Consider the following 20,865-nt stretch of genomic DNA (forward strand, 5'->3'; position numbering starts at 1 on the left):
TGAGTCTCACTCAACCACTGCAGTCCCAGAATGCATTCCTGTGTAACACCTTCAGACAGTTAGAAATAACAATGAAATCCATGGCTATTGTTTCTCTTATCCATAAATTAGCCATTAATACACAGTGTGCTGGTTATCAGTATTACAGTAAACTAAAACACTAAAAACTACAACCATAAAAAAAAAAAAAATCATTATTTGAAATAAGATAAATATTAACCAAAAAACTAAAGAAAAAAAAAACAAATGTATATATATATATATGTATATATATATATATAAAAAAAAAAAACCGGAAATGTTAGGACGTTTTTTAAATTTGAATAAAATAATAAAACTAAAAGAATTTCAAATCACATGAGTTAATATTTTATTCACAATAGAACATAGAAAACATTACAAATGTTTAAACTGAGAAATTTTAAAATTTTATGCACAAAATGAGCTCATTTCAAATTTGATGCGTGGTGATCAGGTCTCAAAATAGTTGGGACAGGCGCATGTTTACCATGATGTAGCATCTCCTCTTCTTTTCAAAACAGTTTGAAGACGTCTGGACATTGAGGTTATGAGTTTCTGGAGTTTTGGTGTTAGAATTTGGTCCCATTATTGCCTGATATAGGTTTACAGCTGCTGAAGAATTCGTGGTCATCTTTTACGTTTTTTTCATTTAATGATGCGCCATATGTTCTCTATAGGTGAAAGATCTGGACTGCAGGCAGGCCAGTTCAGCACCTGGACTCTTCTACTATAAAGCCATGCTGTTGTAATAGCTGCAGTATGTGGTTTTGCATTGTCCTGCTGAAATACACGTCATCTGGAGGGGAGCATATGTTGCTCTAAAACCTTTATATACCTTTCAGCATTCATAGTGCCTTCCAAAACATGCAAGCTGCCCATACCGTATGCACTTATGCACCCCCATACCATCAGAGATGCTTTCTTTTGAACTGAACGCTGATAACACGCTGGAAGGTCTCCATCCTCTTTAGCCTGGAGGACACGGCGTCTGTGATTTCCAATAAGAATGTCAAATTTGGACTCGTCTGACCATAGAAAACTTTTCCAATTTGAAACAGTCAATTTTAAATGAGCCTTGGCACACAGGACACGATGGCGCTTCTGGACCATGTTCACATATGGTTTCCTTTTTCCATGAAAGGGCTTTAGTTGGCATCTGCGGATGGCATGGCGGATTGTGTTTACCGACAGTGGTTTCTGGAAGTATTCCTTGGCCCATTTAGTAATGTCAATGACAGAATCATGCAGATGAGTGATGCAGTGTTGTCTGAGGGCCTGAAGACCACGGGCATCCAACAAATGTCTTCAGCCTTGTCCCTTACTCATACAGATATTTCTCCAGATTCTCTGAATCTTTTGATGATGTTCCATCCATCCATCCATCCATCTTCTTCCGCTTATCCGGGACCGGGTCGCGGGGGCAGCAGTCTAAGCAGAGATGCCCAGACTTCCCAGACTTCCCTCTCCCTAGACACTTCCTCCAGCTCTTCCGGGGGGACACCGAGGCGTTCCCAGGCCAGCCGGGAGACATAGTCTCTCCAGCGTGTCCTAGGTCTTCCCCGGGGTCTCCTCCCAGTGGGACGTGCCCGGAACACCTTCCCGGGAAGGCGTCCAGGAGGCATCCGGAACAGATGCCCGAGCCACCTCAGCTGACCCCTCTCGATGTGAAGGAGCAGCGGCTCTACTCTGAGCTCCTCCCGAGTGACCGAGCTTCTCACCCTATCTCTAAGGGATCGCCCAGCCACCCTGCGGAGAAAGCTCATTTCAGCCGCCTGTATCCGGGATCTTGTCCTTTCGGTCATGACCCAAAGCTCATGACCATAGGTGAGAGTAGGAACGTAGATTGACCGGTACATCGAGAGCTTCGCCTTGCGGCTCAGCTCTTTCTTCACCACGACAGACCGGTACATCGACCGCATTACTGCAGAAGCTGCACCGATCCGTCTGTCAATCTCCCGTTCCATCCTTCCCTCACTCGTGAACACTACGCACCACGCACTACGTGCATGCAATGTCTTTTGATGATGTTATGCACTGTAAATGATGAGATTTGCAAAGCCTTTGCAATTTGACATTGAGGAATGTTGTTTTTAAAGTATTCCACAATCTTTCTACGCACTGTTTCACAGATTGGAGAGCCTCTGCCCATCTTTACTTCTGAGAGACTCTGCCTAAGACATCCCTTTTATAGTTAATCATGTTACAGACCTGATGTCAATTAACTTAATTAGTTGCTAGATATTCTCCCAGCTGAATCTTTTCAAAATTTCTTGCTTTTTCAGCCTTTTGTTGCCCCCGTGCCAACTTTTTTGAGACCTGTAGCACGCATCAAATTGGAAATGAACTCATTTAGTGGATAAAAGTGTAAGATTTCTCCATTTAAACATTTGTTATGTTCTCTATGTTCTACTGTGAATAAAATATTCGCTCATGTGATTTGAAAGTCTTTTAGCTTTCATTTTATTCAAATAAAAAAACAATAACTTCGCAACATTTCCAGAATTCGGGTTGTATATATATATATATATATATATATATATATATATATATATATATACATACACTGACTGCATATACTGTACATATTATTTATTTATCTATATAAGCTATTTTAGCAAGTTTAACTATAACTAAAAATAACTAAAAATCAGAAATAAAACTTAATAAATACTATATAAACAAATATATTTAAAAAAAAAAAACACATTAATAAAAATGGCAAAAAAAATTACTTAAACTTTAACTAAAACAGCAGAAAATATAACATTAAATACAAAAATGAAACCTAATTTCTCAAAGTATTAATAAAAATATGAGAATACCTCAAGACTTATGTATTTGAGAAGAAAGATTTTGTAAGGTGTAGATATTAAGTCTCTTGTATTAAATTTATTTTTCTTACCCCATTAGCAAATTATGTGTCTTGTTTTAAACATAAATCTCGCTGAATTTTGTTATTTATGTTAAAAACAAGAAAAAGCGTTTGCCAGTGTAGTATGAAAAACTTCACGATATGCTCAAGATATAATAATATTAAAAAATCAAGATATATTTTTAGAATTGTATTTTTGATATTTTACCTCTAAACAAGACAAAAATATTGATTATTGATTGAAATATTAAGTGCACAGTTTATGCCAGCATGTTTTTATTTTGAACAATGCATTTTTTTCTTTCCAAACCCTTTCTCCAGAGTGTAAACAAGCCCAAGGACTGGTATAGGAGCATGTTTAAACAAATCCACAAGAAACCAGAGGGTATGTGCTCTCCTCCTATCTCTCTATCTGAAACAATGAGGAAATTCCTCTCCATTATTTTCTGTCACGTTCTGCACTGATCCAGAAAGAATAAAGCCAAATTCTAGCTTAGAAATTTTAGACCTCATTTCTTGAACATTGTTTAACCTTTCAGCACATGTGGAGCTCAATGAGAAAGTGCACAATTGACCCTTTGAAAGTGGAACTAGATAGGCTTTGCCGAGCATGATGGGATACCGCACTGTGCCTTTCCTTCATCAGTGAAGCTTCTGAGTTAGCAGATAAAGATTTCAAACTCTTTAAAATGTAAAAAGCACAAACTTTTATTGCAAACATTTAATTGTACTTTTTTTAAACAACAGAAGCAGAAGTGTGTAGGTTTGCTGTTACGCCAACTCCTGCTAAAAGGATTTCAGTGCTTTACTGCTAACTGCTGTTACAAAACTTAAAAAAAATCCCTCTAGGAAATTTGGCCAGAGTCCTGCTCTTGATTAATTTACAAAAGTTTGCAGTTTAATAACTGGAACAGCAGCTGATGTAATTGGGTAATTATGAGCAACATAAAGCAGTGTTACACAGCTTGCTCAGTGTGTTTTCATAGACACCTTGTTTAACTCAGAATTACTGAGCTTATAGAAAGAAAGAAGTCAATAGTTGGCTGTCATATGAGAATCTTACATGGTATCTGGTATCTGGTCTTTAAAAAGTATAGTAATTGGTTCTTTTAAATGACACTTTTATTCAAAGAGAATTACAGTACAATTATTACACAGTCATTCTCCCATGAGCAACCTGTGATTTGTTGAGATTATAATGGTGATATAGTTCACGATTGCTCTGTGTTAACCAGCAACCTATTGCTTAAAGCTCATAAACCACATCAGCTCTTAGATATCGGTGTGATTTTAGATAATAACTATAAATATGCTGTCAAATATCTGAAGTTTAGTACAGTTAAATGTATATTTTTATATCATTTTGTAGTTAATTAATCATAGGGATGTATTAATAATACAATTCTGGCATGTTGTTGTTTTTTTGTTGTTGTTATGGCCAATAACCGATACATAGATGATGTCTATTATATATAATTCTATATTATATATTCTACAATACTCATCAAATGTTTGGGGTTGATAAGATTTTTTAAGTATTTTTAGAAAAGTCTCTTCTGCTCACTAAGGCTGAATTTATTTAATACAGTAAAAACAGTAATATTGTTACAATTAAAAAAAAAAAAATTCTATTTGAATATATTTTAAAATGTAATTTATTTATGTGACGCAAAGCTGAATTTTCAACATTTAAAACAAAAACTGTATTTATTTAAAATAGAAGTATTTTATAACATTTTACAGTTTCCTTGTTATTCAGTACATGTAATTATTATAGTAAAAACTGTTTAAGCAGAATTACAAGCAGCTAACAAACCTAATATATTTAATTGTATAATTACACTGTAACAAAGACACCTTTAAAATAAGGTATAACCAAAATTTTAATGGTAGTGTATATACACTTATACACTATTTTGTGTAAATTACTTAAAAATAAAAGATTCAAACATTCTAAACATCTAATATTTGATATTGTAGCAATATATCATGCATCCCTGATTAGTTAGTAAAGCTAATATAGCTATATTAGGGTCATTTCTTCTCATTTAACTTTGTATGTTTTTACTCCTGCAGAGCCTGAGCTTGACTGGAGAGAAAGTGAGTAGCTGAATAGTTAATATGAAACCATTATACTTATTTATGGGCTCTATATTCTGTAATTCTCAGTCATACAGAAGCCTTAATTGTGCTGCAATTACTGTATATGTTATTTACAGTTAAAGCTTTGTATTTGATGTATTTACATAAAGAAATTATTCTCGTTTTGAATGATAGTGTGAAGTATAAACTCTCATTAATATTAATTTTTTCAATGGCAATAGGGAAGCTGTCATCATCTCCTCCTCCAGATTGTGGCCAGCAGGACGGGCGCTCAGACCCCTTCACCCTCACCCCTCACGGAGCCCTGCCCGACTGGTGAGAGAGAGCGAGAGAGAGAGAGAGAGAGAGAGAGAGAGAGTTATACAGACACTGGGCAGGTTAGGATATGTTTCTGCAGCAACCAACAATGATTGCGTAGTAAAGTGGCCTGTGTGTGTGTGTGTGTGTGTGTGTTACAGGGCTGATCTGGGCGACACAGGGAGGCACCCAGAACCCAAGAGTATTTTTGACTTTGAGCCTGGAAAGGGAGCAGAAGAGGATCGTAGTCGGGTAAGAGACAGCTGTCATTAACCATCACCTGAGTTTTTGAAGACCTCTCCATGCAGTTTAACTAGAAATATTCTTAACTTTATGTTCTTTTCAAATATATATACATTTGAAATGAATATACAGACTGCAGTGAAAATGAACTGCAGTGCATGAAAAGGTGTGGGAACGTGAGGTTTTCAGTTTGCTCTTGTATAATGATGCTGTGTAGGTGATTACACTCTTAAAAATAAAGGTGCTTCAAAAGGTTCTTCAAGCGATGCCATAGAAGAACCGTTTTTGGTTCCACAAAGAACCATCTCTTTCTTACCTTTTTATAATCTGAAGAACCTTCCTTCACAATAAAGAACCTGAAACAGAAAGGTTCTTCAGATGTTAAAGGTTCTTTATTGAGCCATTTAGACAAAAAGGTTCTACTATGGCATCGTGAAGCACCTTTATATTTAAGAGTGTAGGTGTGATCTACACCCGATTAAGATCAGATATCCTTTTAGGAATGAGGTGTTTTAGTCTCAAAGCTTTTGAAAGGGATAGTGGACTGGTGGAATGCCAACACACAGTAACAAAGGCTTTCAACAGACACAATAATGCTTTGGATAACTGGTTTTAGAACTTCAAAAACATGCCATCTTGATGCTTTTTGGCAAAGTTTTCCCTACAAAACATACAATACACAGAAACCAGTCCCCCAGTCCCAGTCCTTATGACTCAATTCATAGCTTTAGTAAGAAACAAACCTTTTTAGTCTTGTTTTTCAGAAAACTTTATTGATGAAACCTCAACTGTCATATTAGAATGAGATTCACACCTCAGTGCATTTGACTTATGAAGAGGAGGAGTACTTTGCTTTCTGGTTTCTACTTGTACACGTTAGTTTGGACTTGACCATCTGGAAGTTGATTTGTGTCAAGAAGCAAAACAGACTGTCAACAGATCCTGCCAAAAAGGTGTTCAGTTTTATTAGAAATGTTAAAAGTGAAAGTGAAGTGACGTGTGGCCAAGTATGGTGACCCATACTCAGAATTTGAGCTCTGCATTTAACCCATCCAAAGTATATACACACACACTGTGAACACACACCCAGAGCAGTGGGCAGCCAATGCTGCGGCGCCCGGGGAGCAGTCGGGGGATCGGTGCCTTGCTCAAGGGTCTCACCTTAGTTGTATTCAGTTGTATCTGTATGTCCATATACTGCTGTGCTTGATATTTATGCTTCATACAAAGGTTCATATTCATTAATATCATCAGTAATTATGAATTAAATAGATTTTTTACTCAGTTCTGACATCACAAAGACATATAATATGGTTTTATTCGAGGGCCATGAGAGAATTTGGATTATTAGTTAACATAAATTCTTAGAACATTCTCAGATTAAGATGTTTGTCAGGACCCCTAATTGTTCATGACTGACTTTATGTTTGGCTGAGTGGGAATACGAGAATAAAAGAATCTATTGTTTCATCTCCAGTTGTGTAGCTGTGCAAAGGAAGGCAGTCTTGTGATGCGTATTAAGCCTGTTAACCGCTTGTGTGATTTAACAGTACCGTAGTTTGTAGAGTTGTCAATAGCCGTTTCTACTTTCATGCTGTTTTCTCATAATGTGACAGCTGTCATCTCCATTTCATTCACTAAAGATAGCCTTATTTTGTTAACATATTTGAAAGATGGCATCACTTACCTTGTCTTAGTTGGTTAACGGTTCTGGATGTCTGACTTGGCTTCAATAAGATTATTAGCCGCCAAGATATGTGAGAGTGAGGAGCTTTTCACATGATCCTACCTGTCTGGAGCGCTTGTAAAATAGCAAATTGTTGAAGTCTGCTCTTTACCTAACAATTAAATGAGGCAAAACACATCAGGTTTATAGTTACATAGGCTCCTAAATTGGTTATGAAATGGTGTTCAGTTTATACCTCTCTCTTGTACTCGTAAGTCTTAAAACTAAAGTGTTATTTTAAATATCACTAAGTGCGTTTACATGCACATTTATAAACTGATTATGCTTAATAAGCTGACAATGAGTGTGGTCATGTAAACACATTAAAAGGTTTTCCTTTATTTGCCTATGGTCATAATCATCTTATGCATAAACCGATCAACACATCTAGATTTCTGCCCATTACCCTGATTTTGCCCAGCATGTAAACACCTTAACCTGCGATATATCGGCTTTTTGAAGTGTGTGTGTGTGTGTGTGTGATATGCAGCCAGCCACAGCGGCAGGCGAGGAGGAAATGAATCCTAAATTCTGACTTTGTGTCAACCCAAGAAATTACAAAAAATGTGTTCCCTTTTCATGTAGCTTAAATGTTACAGTTTTAGAAACTTCAATTATGTGCTAGACATTTTGAAATATTCTGGGCTTTTTAATGCTTTATTTAACATCACAACCCACATAATAACTAGAATTTTTTATGCTTACTGTATGTTATCATGCTACCAGGAAATAACATGGTTTTTAACCGTTTACAGATTACATGCATGGTCAGATTATTGGTTTGCATGTAAACCAGTAAATCAGGTTATTTTAATAAACTGATTTTTGGTATAGTTAGTTATCAGTGTATTAGGGATGTGCATCTCCATAACTGAGGCTGATGCGATATGTAATCTTGATGCATAACCAACGTTACGATACATTAAAGATACATGCAAGCAGCTACCAATGCGATGCGATACGATTGACCCCTATTATGATGCTTCGCGATCAATTCGATTCAACAGTGCAATTTAATCCAATACGATGCAATGGAAAAAAATATGATGCTGTGCAATTCAATATGGTACAGATAGCTCGCTTTTATTTCTTTGGTTCAGACAGATGTAGCAGCAGTGTTGATGAGAGAACACGCTTGAAAAACAGATTAGAGAGGGGAAATCAATCTGCATATTAAATAACATACACAATTATAAATAAACGTGTAGTGCATCTACTAATAATTATTTCTAAATAAATAATTTTTTGACCAATGCAAATATGTTAGAAAGAAGGCATCGTAATACAAATGCTAACATCTGATGCACACCTTTTTTAAATCAATGCATTGCATCGTTAACTTTTATGCCGATGCACCAGTACGAATCAGTGGATCTTACCATCCTATACAGTGTATTGTGTGCATGGAAACATGCTCACTGAGAGTATTATAATTTTTAATTTCAGTTTAATTTTAGTTGTAGTAATATTGTTAATTTTTTTAAATATGTCGGTTTAGTTTTTGTTCATTTTTATTTCAGTTTTAGTTTATTTTAGTACATCAAGTTGAACTAAATGAAAGTGACAAATATTCCCTTGACAGCTAGCTCAAGTACAATATGGTTTAATGTGGTCTAATGATATTGTACTATTGTTGTTTTTCAGTCTCTGAGGTCTGAGTCACAGCTGCCTTCATATTACAGCCCAGTGAAACCTCAATCCCAGTCTCCATCCATAGAGGTGAGTGTCTGCCATACTTCTGCATCAGACATCCATCTGCACATCTCACTTTCTGACAACATCTTTTTCTTTAAAAATTCTATGTTCTGGTGAAGCCTTCAGTCTGAAGAAGATATTTTCATGCTCTTGTAATATACTCTTGTAATATAATATGTAATATAATATAATACTCTTGTAATATAATATGTAATCAGTATAATCTGAATAAATGAAGGCGGATTTTTTTCCCGCTCTTCTTTTCTATTGTCATTTATTATGTTGTGTTTTAGGAATTTCCAAATGTTTTGTGATCTTCATAGTGTCAAAATTGCATTTACATGAAATTGCATGAAGTCCCAGATTGCATTTGGACATGTGAAACCACACCAACACATAATTTCCAATGTGTCACTTGGCTGTCATGCTGTTGTTCAGGCGACGCTGGTGTCAGAGCTGAACCGTTTTGAGGCGGAGCTGGACTCAGACATTCGTGGTCTGGAGAGGAAACTGTCACAGAAGCAACAGCAGCGGCGAGGCAGGGGTGAGGTACTGACCCTCCCATCTACACATCACACTCACAGTTGAATCCTCTATCACACACCTCCCTGAAACCAGACTTGAATTGTCTATGATGTCCTACTGCACATCTGTATAAAGTTCAGTTCATATAATGATATGCATACACTACCATTAAAAAGTTAATGTTTTTGAAAGTCTTGTGTTCACCAAAGCTGCATTTATTTGATTTAAAATGCTGTAAAAACAGTAATATTGTGAAATATTAATTACAAAAAAAATAATTTGTCAATTTAATGTATTTCAAATAAATGAAAATATATTTTATATATTTTTAAATTCATATTTTAAATAACTAAACTGTTTCGCAAGTCTTCCTGTCATTCCAATTGGAATTCCAGTTCAATTTATTGTGATTTGTGGCCTGTTTATTTCAAACACACTCTCAGAATACTTCAGTTCTGAATTTCGCCCAGAAAATACTAAACAAATACCTTCTTCAACCTTTTAGAGAGTGAGGGTCAAAGAAAAACAGAGACACGGCAGCTAGATAAGATGTTGTATTTGGCGTATTGTATCAATCGCTCTAAATGGATTTTAAATCTTTTGGACTTCCATCTAGACTTTAGTCATCCATTATGACCTCACTGATTTCTTTAAAATTCCCACACCCTTCAGACAAGGTATTAGTCTTAAGCTCTCACTTGTTGTGCCAAAAAAGTCAAAGAGTTTTCCTGCGTTTCTGGCCACCGCTGTTATCTTCCTGTCAGTGTGCTTCAGGTTGCTGGATGTTGGCTCTGATCTGACAGCTGTGCATGCTGATCCTCTCTGTCACTTCCTGTCATGCCGAACAGCCAAAGTCTGCAGCCTCCCACTGCTGAGCTTTTGTTTGAGTCACGCCAACCTGCACAGTGTCTGCTCTTTATATCCCAGCTCTGTTTATTTGATCCTTTTCTTGCCATGTCTCACTTTTTGTGCCTCTTAAAGAGACCGTTCACCAAAAAATGATCAGTTGCCCTTCATTTTTTTCCAAATACCAAGGCAAATGCCAATACCAAATATCATTTGATCAAAAATACAGCAAAACAGCAATATTATGAAGAAATATTACAATTTAAAAGAAACATTTTCTCTTTCAATATATATATAAAAAATGTAATTTATTCCTGTGAGTCAAAGCTGAATTTTCAGCATCATTACTCCAGTCTTCAGTGTCACATGATCCTTCAGAAATCATTCTAATATGCTGATTTACTGCTCAAGAAACATTTCTTAATATAATTAAACATTTTCTTTAATCAATTTATTTATTTAATTCTTTGATTAATTAAAAGTTAAAAGAACAGCAATTATTTGAAATAGAAATATTTTGCAATATTATGCCTTTACTGTCACTTTTGACTTATTTAATGCATCCTTTCTGAATAAAAATATTAATTTCTTTCTCAGCTCAGTATTAATTTATATATTCAAAAATATATTCAAATAGAAAATAGTTATTTTAATAATTTAAATAATACGTATGTTCTGTTTATTGTAATAATTTTAATATTTTTTTTTAATCAAATAAATGAAATTTATTGAAATGAAATGATTTATTATAAATGAAAATTGAATCAAATTTACTTGAATCAAATAAATGCAGCCATGGTGCGCATATGAGGCTTCTTAAAAAAATTAAAATAAAACTATATATATATATATATCAAACTCTAATTTTTATTTCAATTTTCAAATCTTATTTCAAGCATTAATTTTAATTTTTTATTTGAAAACAAAAGAAGAAGTTCTTGCTGCTCTATTCAATACAGTATAAATGAAAGGACACCAAATCAGTCACAGCTCCAAAATTAATGAAAGATCCCACATATTTTATGTGAAAAACAGACTCATATTTATTATTCAAATTCACATATTTAAATTGCTATTCACTTAAAATGAAACTATTCCTAAAATTAGCCTTTGGCTCAGTGAATCCTGCACCTTTAATTGTTTAAGGCTTTATGGCTCTCCCTGTGCTTGTGAATTACAAACTGTGGAAATCTTCGCTGATTACGTCACTAGTTCCATCTGATTCACATTTACAATGCAAGCAAAGAAATGGAGTGTAGGACCCAGGAGAGCCTTGCAGCGTTCAGTGCAGGAATGGTCACCGCCTCTTGAGATTGCCTTCGAGCTGCTCCCAAATGCTCCTGTTTAACTGTGTCTTTGAGAGAGTTCATGTGTGTTAGGGCTGAATGAAATTGTGATTTCTGTTTACAGGGAGCTAAAACCAACACAGCAACCATAAGAACAGAAGACAACAGACAAGAAAACAGGTAAGCCTAGTTTACTTAATTATTCTTTTAGAACAAATGTTTCCATAGAAGTTAGCCAAATATGACAAAACTTAGTAAATATACTTAAAAAAAGTGTTTTTAAATTAAATGCACTTTAGGGTCAGTCTTAGTCTAAAGCAAATTAATTTAATTAATTGTTATGAATGACTTATGTCATTTTGATAGAAGTTAATGTTAGAAGTTATATAATATAATGTAATGTAATATAATATAATATTTACCCAGCATCATAATCTCTCTGTATTTGTTTATTCTCAATTTCTCTATTATAATATTAAATTCCTATATATGAAGAAGGTGCATGTTTTAAAAGTGAGTGTTTTGCAGAAATAACATCTAATGATGATGGAATGTGACACATGCAGTAGATTCTCTATTGTCTTATTAAGGTCATATGACATGCCCAGCCTGTCTCCTCGTCTGATTGGTTAATTGTTGACTCTTTGGCCAGCGGCCCACATACCTGACCCCATGCTGAGCTTTTTGTGTGCTTGTACATGTGTTTGTGTATTTGTCAGAACGTGTGTGTGTTTATGTCTAAGTGTGTGTGTGTGTGGTCAAATTGAGGATGTCTCGGTCTTTACTCACATGCTTGACCTTGTTCATCTTGTTAATAAAGAGGTGCATTATTGGTTCAGTTCACAGACTGTATTTGACGCCTGCATCGCTGCTCCTCAAGCAGTTATCCCTCTCTTTATGTGTTTTGACACAGCAGAGCTATAAAAGGCAAAGTTTGGTCCTTCCAGGCCTGTACTTCAGATGTTCATGCCCATTCTGACACCTTTAGCTTCAGTATTTTCTCGCCAGGGGCCTGTATCTCACTGGATCTGACACATTCTTGAGTTCTTGCTCTGTTTTTCTGTGGCATGTTGATGCTTTCTGCCCCCTTCAGCCCCCCACTGACTATCTCCCCACCCTCCAAATGCCATAAATGCCCCTGCTGCTACAAAAAGGATACAGGGTGAGGACAGTTTTACAGCTTCCCTCTTTCTGGAACGATTAATAACGCTGAGGCTGAAAACCTGTTAACACAGTAACTGATTGTTGGGTTCAAGAATTGGTATGCTGCCATTTTATCAGCATGATATTTGATATAACACACATTGCAGTTTTTACAATAATATGTATAAATACTGTTCAAATAAGGCACTTGTACTCAAGCAAAATTATGATGTTTAGGCGTAAAACAAAGAAGAACATTTCTTTATAATTTATGTATACAGTATTATCTTGTGCAGTGTTGTTTAAAGATGTTTAGTGCAGCAGAATCCTCCACCATTAGCTAAAGCTCTCAGGTCTGTCACATAATCATAAATATTCTCATTTCGATCCTCATGGCTGAGACAGACCATCTGTTGTGTTTTATGGTATTCTTCCTGAGTCTCACGTGTTACCCAGGGATATTTTTTTCAAAGCTCAGGCGACTGAGATCTCTGTTGTTCATGTGTGTATCAACATTGTAATTATTTACAGTATTTATTTGGGTATTAGTTGAATGTAGAGCTGTAAAAATGATTGGTCTGGGAAGATAATGACAAATGTTTGAGCTCATGTTCAATCTAATTGCATATTTGGTAAATTTGTGCACAGACATTGTTGAGATCTCCTCTGAAACTCTGATGTCAGCTTATAGGAGTTTTTTGTTGAAAAAAAACCTACGAATTTGTTAATTCATTCACTAAATCTCATTGATGTTTAGGAAAAAGATAAGATCTTATTTGAAGAAAAATAAGATCATGTTTGTTATTTTTTTTCCGTATTGGAAACTAATAACGCTCATTTTGAGGAACTATGTTAAGGGTCGCTTACACAAAACTGTGGTTTTGGCTATGCATTTACATGACCATGGCATTTTGGGGTTTTCAAAGTGCAAGTTTTTGAAAACGCTACTTTTATCGTTTTGTTGTGTAAACAACAAAAACGTGAATTTGTGAAAACGGTGCCGTCAGGTATATGAGTATTAGGTGTTCATTCTATAGCTACAGTATGTGTGCAGGTGTGTAGTGTTTCTTCACAAAGTGATATCGCCAACTACTGGCCTGGCATGAGTAATACAGTGTTTTTAGCTATTTCTGTGAATCCGTGTGATCAGAGATCATTGTCGTCTGTACACATAACTTAAAAAAATAAGAACAAAAAAAAAAATACAAAAGAAAACCTTTTCGTTTCTTTAGTACAATCATCATCGTGTAAGCATATCATAAGTTATGAACTTTACCCTTGCTGTTTTTTACTTCAGTGTTCTGCATCTACAGTATTGTCACATTATAATTTTATTTTTATTTTTACAGCTATCCCATAATCCCCTGCTCTGCTGTAAAGCAGGGCACAACAGCGAACTTCATGCATGCTGATGGTAAGATATAGTCATCTTCCTATCCCCTCCTCGCCTGTGTTTCCTGTTTCCTTGTACTTTTTGCCACTCTTCTCCTCTCCTCTCATTCCCTCCAATTAATACAAAGTAAACGCATTTCTGTGAAATGAGAAAAACAAATGAAATCAGTCACTGTTCAGCAGGACAGGAAGTGTGTTACAAGCAGCAGGATGGAGGTCTTGATTACAGATTAGATTGATCCAGTTGTTTTTCCTGGAGATTAATTGAGAAAGACTCTGTCATTGTAAACACAATAATGTGTGCAGAGCTGGAAGCCCAATGAACCAGTATTGATACAAAAACAAAAAAAAGATACAACAGGAATTAATTTGATTAATTCTCCAAATTCACTCAATAATATACACTACCATTCAAAAGTGTGTGGTTGGTAAGATTTTCATTCAAAAAGGCTGCATTTATTTGATCATCTATACAGTAAAAATAGTATAATATTGTGAAATATTATTGCAAATGAAAGTAACTATGTGAATATATTTTAAAATGTAATTTATTCCTGTGATGCAAAGCTGAATTACTCCAGTCTTCAGTCACATGATCCCATTCTAATGTTGATTTGCTGCTTAATATTTTATACATGAATACATTTGTTATACATTTTTCAGGATTATTTGTTGAATAGAAAGCTAATAAAGAAAAACATTTATTTGAAATTGAAATATTTTGTAACATTATAAATGCATCCTTGCTGAATAAAAATACTAATTAATTAAAAAAAAAATCTTACTGACTCCAAACTGTTGTGACTTAACATGCTTTGAAATATTCATGAGAAGAATTGCCTAAAATAACAAATGACCATAAATAGCAATTTCAGATATTTTTATTACAAATGGCATCAACTGACATAGAACATCAGCTGATTAAAGACTGGCAATAAACCCCTCATTAAATATGTGGATTATGTAACAACATAAAACAGTAAAGTATCCAGCTACAAAAAAAGCTTTAACAGCCAGTGTGCACAGAAGCCCTAGTTTAATTTTCAGCAGTCAAGATAACCAAGAGATCCTTCACATGATCACCACATCCTTCACCCTAGGGTGTAAAAGTGCTTAACACCCAATAACTTGCAAGCTAACAATAGACACAATTTTTCTATTGATATATTATGGGCCGATATCTCATTTCTGGTCTTCACTTTCCTCTACAGATCGCATAATGTCATCAGACATGGATTTCCCACCGAAGAAAGAAGAGAGAAAGGTACAGTATTTGATCATTTTTCTCTGCTCTGAGGTTTGAATGGAAGGTAAATATTTGACACAGACGTTTAGAAAGAATGCATGTTTGTTTACACAGATGAAAGCAGCACGAGCCAAATTTAATTTCCAAGCACAGTCACCAAAGTAAGTAGAAACAAAAGGCACAACACCGATTTCATTATTCATAATTATTTGCAGATTTGGGATCAGTATATGAAGGATTTGGGAAAGTCTGATACAACACAAAAAGCATTGCAAATGTATGGAAGCCCGTCTCCTCCACTGATTAAAAAATAAAAAAGGGTAATTGCGACTTCTTATCTCACAATTCTGACTTTTTTTCTCAGAATTGCGAGTTTCAGTATAAAATCAGAATTATGATATAAACTTGTAGTTGTAAGAAAATAGTTTTTTTTAGATAACGCCCAATTGCGAGTTTATATCTCTCAATTCTGAGAAAAGAAGTCAGAATTGCAAGAAAAAAGTCAGAATTGTAAAATATTAAAATATAAAAAGTCAGAATAGTGAGTTTTTATCTCACAATTCTGACTTTATAACTGACATTTGTGAGTTTATATCACACAATTATGAGAAAAAAGCCAGAATTAAGTTGTGAACTAGCAATTGCAAGAATAAAAGTCAGAATTGTGAGTTTATATCTCTTAATTCTGACTTTATAATTGGCAATTCTGAAGAAATTCTGAGAAAAGAAGTCACAATTCTGAGAAACGAAGTCACAATTCTGAGAAACGAAGTCACAATTCTGAGAAACGAAGTCACAATTCTGAGAAAAGAAGTCACAATTCTGAGAAAAGAAGTCAGAATTGCGAGAAAAAAGTCAGAATTGTAAAATATAAACTTGAAGCTGCAAGAAAAGTCAAAATAGCGAGTTTTTATCTCGTAATTCTGACTTTATAACTCGCAATTGCAAGTTTATATCTCTTAATTCTGACTTTGTAATTGGCAAATGCAAGTTTATATCATGCAATTCTGAGAAAAAAAAGCCAGAATTGAGAGTTGTGAACTAGCAATTGCGAGAAAAAAGTCAGAATAGCGAGTTTATATCTACAGTACAATTTTATTTATTTTATTTTTTATTCAGTGGTGAAAACAGGCTTTCATATTTATGCCACTGCAATAAAATAAAAATTATTATTATTTTTAAACCTCTCATCCATAGGGAGCTGACCTTACAAAAAGGTGATGTAGTGTACATACACCGGCAAGTGGATACCAACTGGTATGAAGGAGAGCATCATGGGAGAGTGGGGATCTTTCCCACCAGCTATGTGGAGGTATGTTTATATGTATGCAAATGAAACACTTCACATCATCATCTTTTCATTTACACTCATTCCTATGTTTTCTTTTCAGATTATTCCTCCAACAGAGAAGCCCACACCAATAAAGTCTCCCACCATCCAGGTGCTGGAGTACGGAGAGGCTGTAGCCCTGTTCAGCTTCAATGCCGACCTGCCAGTGGAACTGTCCTTCAAAAAGGTACCATATACGCTGCACATCTGCACCATATACTACAACTAATCTATTGTGTACAGTTGGTTTTCATAAAATATTAGATTCCAAAATAATTTTCTTCATTCTTAATTGAGCCGAGGTGGAAACCTCTTTAAAGGGGTCATATGATGCTTTTTTAAAGATCATTATTTTGTGTATTTGGTGTAACAGAATATGTTGACATGCTTTAATGTTAAAAAAACATTATTTTTCAAATAATGTATATCATTGTAGGTCCACTATGCCCCGCCTCTCTCAAACTCTTCGTTTTCTTCAAAGTCCCTCCTTCCGACAAGCAGTCTGCTCTGATTGGCCAACTGGCACAGTCATTGTGATTGGCCGAACACCATAAGTTGCGTCGGAAATGTATGCCCCTTTCCATAACCATAATGCAAATATTTCCACATCGTGACGTAGACATGTGGGGGTGTGTTTGAATGAGCCTTCTTGTGACCTCTTCCATTTGCTTTATTGGTGAGCTTGTGTTCACGGTTTGACGGATTGCACTGATCAGTTAAGTAAAGGCCTTCTTTTTCGTTTTTCGCTTGGGGGGTAAAAAGAAGTTGAAATTCCTTAGCAGCGGTTTTACTGTGAACATCCCAACGCTGCTGAGAGTGGTGTTTAGATGAATATGTAAATATGTGCTGCATGCTTTCTTCACTGCAACAATATAAACACACACCAAAAATGACAGCAGTGCGAAAACAGCAGTGTTCAGTGTTCATGTTTTCACTCTCGGATGTCTGACCTTGATGGACTGAACATGAAAAAAAGAAACGGAGCTCCAGAGCCACACCTACTATGTACCGATTACATAATCACCACAGACTGACCAATGGTAGTTTGAAGGTGTTTACTAGTTGGGGCAAAAACTTTTTCCAGAAAGTTTGACTTTGACAAGCTTTTGGGGCTCTTACCGTGCTTCAATTGTGAACAATTTGACATTTTATTTCAAATTATCTGTGCTCAAATATAATCACAGGTCACTGGAGAAATGATGTAACACCAAATACAGTCAATCTCAATCTAAAGTATTCCAAGTCACTGAAATAAATCAAAACCCCTATTGATAGATGTTAAAAGGACAGTTTGTTTAAAATTACTGTCATCATATATTCACCCTCATGTCATTCCAAACCTGTGTGATTGATTTTTGTTTTTCTGTGGAATGCAAAAGATATTTTGAAGAAAGTTTACTGTTTTTCAGGTTACATTGACTTTCAATATAAAATAAAATAGACATTAAAAACAGAATTAAATTCAAATGAGACAATACAACTAAAAAATCAAGATGTTATTTTAAATCACCCTCCTCAAGAACAGCTTTTTTGAAGTATTCCCCAGTCTTAAAGGGGTCATCGGATGCCCATTTTCCACAAGTTCATATGATTCTTAGGGTCCTAATGAAAAGTCTGTAACATACTTTGGATAAAATTTATCAGTGGTAGTGTAATACAACACCCTTTTAACTTGTAAAAAAACAGCTCTGCACACAGCAAGCTGTTTCAGTGCATTTCTCTTTAAATGCTAATGAACTCTGCTGGCCCCGCCCCTCTCTTCCGTGGGGTGACAAGCAGTTCTCTGAGAGACTGTAAACTTTAGCCACATTCATTGTGAAATTTACTGACCAGCACATTAAGGCAATTTGCAAAATTCATAAAAAAAACTAATACTCACTTCTTCTGGAGGTGAAGCTAAATCACGAATGATTTGCGCGAAGATAGACGCATTTAGGTAGATCATCCCCTTCAAAAACAAATGTACTCCTCTGCTTCTTCAGCAGCTCAGATGTCGGGAGTAAATGATGACTGCTATGTAAATTATTACACCCAACAACAAAACACCTCAATCGCTTAGGAGTCATTCTTGTCTACTCCTGCTCTGGCGTTGAAACACTGGCGGACTGATGACAGCTCACTCAGGGCGGGTCTAAGGTAAAACACTAGTGTCAATCAACAGTCGTGGGAGGGGCCTGGGTCTGTGTGACATCACACAGACAGGCATCTGAGAACGGCTTGATTTGAAAAAGGGGATATTATATATCTGGATTTAAAAGAAACCCACTGGGTGGATTTGTATCATTATAAGGTGTTTGTGTACACACTGCCAACGCACATTTATGTTCAAACAACATATAAAAGTGAATTTTGCATCCGATGATCCCTTTAAAAAACCCTGCATATGAAAGTCTAATTTTTAAAGTGTGATTTCTAGACCTAGAAATGTTACGTAGATTAATAAAACCTTATTATTTATAAATCTTAGTGTATAAAATGTTATATTTTTAAAGGGGTCATGAACTGAGGAACCAAATTCCCTTGATCTTTTGACATAAGAGGTAGGTCATTGTACTATAAAAACGTCCTGTAAGTTTCAGAACTCAAAACACTCTCGTTCGTCTAAAAACAGCTTATATTGAAGGCAGTCTTCCAAAACAACAGCTTGTGGAATGTGACACTGATGTAATAGTGTGGATAAACACTCCCTTCGCAGAAAAAGATCAACAACTGCTTCAACATCACTGCCTGTTTAGCCCCGCCCACCCATTCGGGCATGTAGTGTTTAATGTAGAGGTGAACGTGCAGGTCTACACAGAAACCAAATCATAAATATGCACTATAACATCTTTAACATTATAAGTAGACCTCAGAGAACAGAACAAAATAAAAAACATAGGCAGTCCATGACCCCTTTAAATACTTATTCTTAATACTTGTCGAGTAAATCATGAACCACTTGAAAAAGTCATGGGGCCTTCGAATATTGTCGTAGACAGTAGGGGGCCTTAGAGTCATAAAGGTTGAAAACCGCTGCTTTAAGGCTTGAGTTTGGTAAATAGGGCAATGAATCTTAATCATTTCATGCTCAGACATGTAAATCAACTCTTTTTGGAATCAACTCTCAGCCCTAACTAGTACAAATATGTAGGATAATGGTTGCCTGGAACAATTACAGACAATTACTGCAAATTTTACAGCTTAACATCATTATACACAAATATTCGACCATGGAATGCTGCGATTGACCAATCAGAAGCAAGTATTCCAGAGAGCCGTGATATTTGACACCAAACAGCTTTCTTCTCTCTTGTCTCTGTCTCAGGGCGAGGTGATCTCTATCACCAGGCGTGTTGATGATCACTGGCTGGAGGGGCGTATCGCCGGCACCAGCCGCAGTGGAATCTTCCCCATCAACTACGTCCAGGTCAACAAAATGCCCCGCACTAAAAGCAGTGATGACTTTCCATCTTCTCCCACTCTTACCCCAGAGCCCCTCAGCCCTGGTCGACCACAGCACTCCCCTCTATATCCCTTGTCACGCTCCCCCGAACCCCAGCTTTCACCTCACAAACACTCCAGCCAATCACGCTCCCCTCTGTCACACGCACAGCCCACCTCCCCAAAACAGCCTTCAAACCACTTCCTGTTCTCGCCCACAAACAACCGGACCGGATCACTGCACGCTCACAGCCCACTGGAAAAGGACACGCGATCACCTATGTCTCCCTCCAATCATGTGCTGACATCTCCACAGGGCCCGGGACTGCCAGCCAACAGCAGATCGCACCCTCCGTACATCACACAGGTTTGTGTAGACTAACAAACCTACTAACCTACACAAATCTATGTGTATGGCCTATTAATCAGATTGTTTTTAGTGAATAAGTTAAATTTTAGTATTTTTATTTGTACAGTACAGTTCAGAATTTCGAAAAATCGCCTTTAAAGTTGTCCAAATGAAGTTCTTAGCAATGCATATTACTAATCAAAAATTAAGTTTTGATATATTTACGGTAAGAAATTTACGAAATATCTTATTTACAATAATTTTGACCCATACAATGTATTTTTGGCTATTGCTACAAATATACCCCAGCGACTTAAGACTGGTTTTGTGGTCCAGGGTCACATATTGTTACAAAATATTACTATTACCGT

The 20,865-nt window shown here is 35.9% G+C and overlaps 1 protein-coding gene across 6 annotated transcripts in view; it reads left to right on the forward strand.

The window, feature by feature from the left end:
- Positions 1–20,865, forward strand: part of sorbs3 (sorbin and SH3 domain containing 3) — a 53,247-nt gene that overhangs the window by 28,206 nt on the left and 4,176 nt on the right. For 4 of the 6 annotated variants that reach the window (XM_079383533.1, XM_079383536.1, XM_079383535.1 and 1 more), the window contains exons 6-19: positions 3,215–3,278; positions 4,970–4,993; positions 5,218–5,311; positions 5,455–5,545; positions 8,907–8,981; positions 9,396–9,506; positions 11,739–11,794; positions 14,107–14,171; positions 15,361–15,413; positions 15,510–15,556; positions 16,593–16,707; positions 16,787–16,912; positions 20,030–20,131; positions 20,462–20,512. In XM_079383533.1, the coding sequence (XP_079239659.1) occupies positions 3,215–3,278; positions 4,970–4,993; positions 5,218–5,311; positions 5,455–5,545; positions 8,907–8,981; positions 9,396–9,506; positions 11,739–11,794; positions 14,107–14,171; positions 15,361–15,413; positions 15,510–15,556; positions 16,593–16,707; positions 16,787–16,912; positions 20,030–20,131; positions 20,462–20,512 (1,074 nt within the window). Of the gene's footprint in view, positions 1–3,214; positions 3,279–4,969; positions 4,994–5,217; positions 5,312–5,454; positions 5,546–8,906; positions 8,982–9,395; positions 9,507–11,738; positions 11,795–14,106; positions 14,172–15,360; positions 15,414–15,509; positions 15,557–16,592; positions 16,708–16,786; positions 16,913–20,029; positions 20,513–20,865 lie in introns of all 6 variants that reach the window. The other 2 variants (XM_079383532.1, XM_079383531.1) reach the window with 1 other exon arrangement.

The sequence above is a fragment of the Barbus barbus genome (assembly GCF_936440315.1).
Source record: "Barbus barbus genome assembly, chromosome: 28".
In the NCBI taxonomy this organism is placed as follows: Eukaryota; Metazoa; Chordata; class Actinopteri; order Cypriniformes; family Cyprinidae; genus Barbus; species Barbus barbus.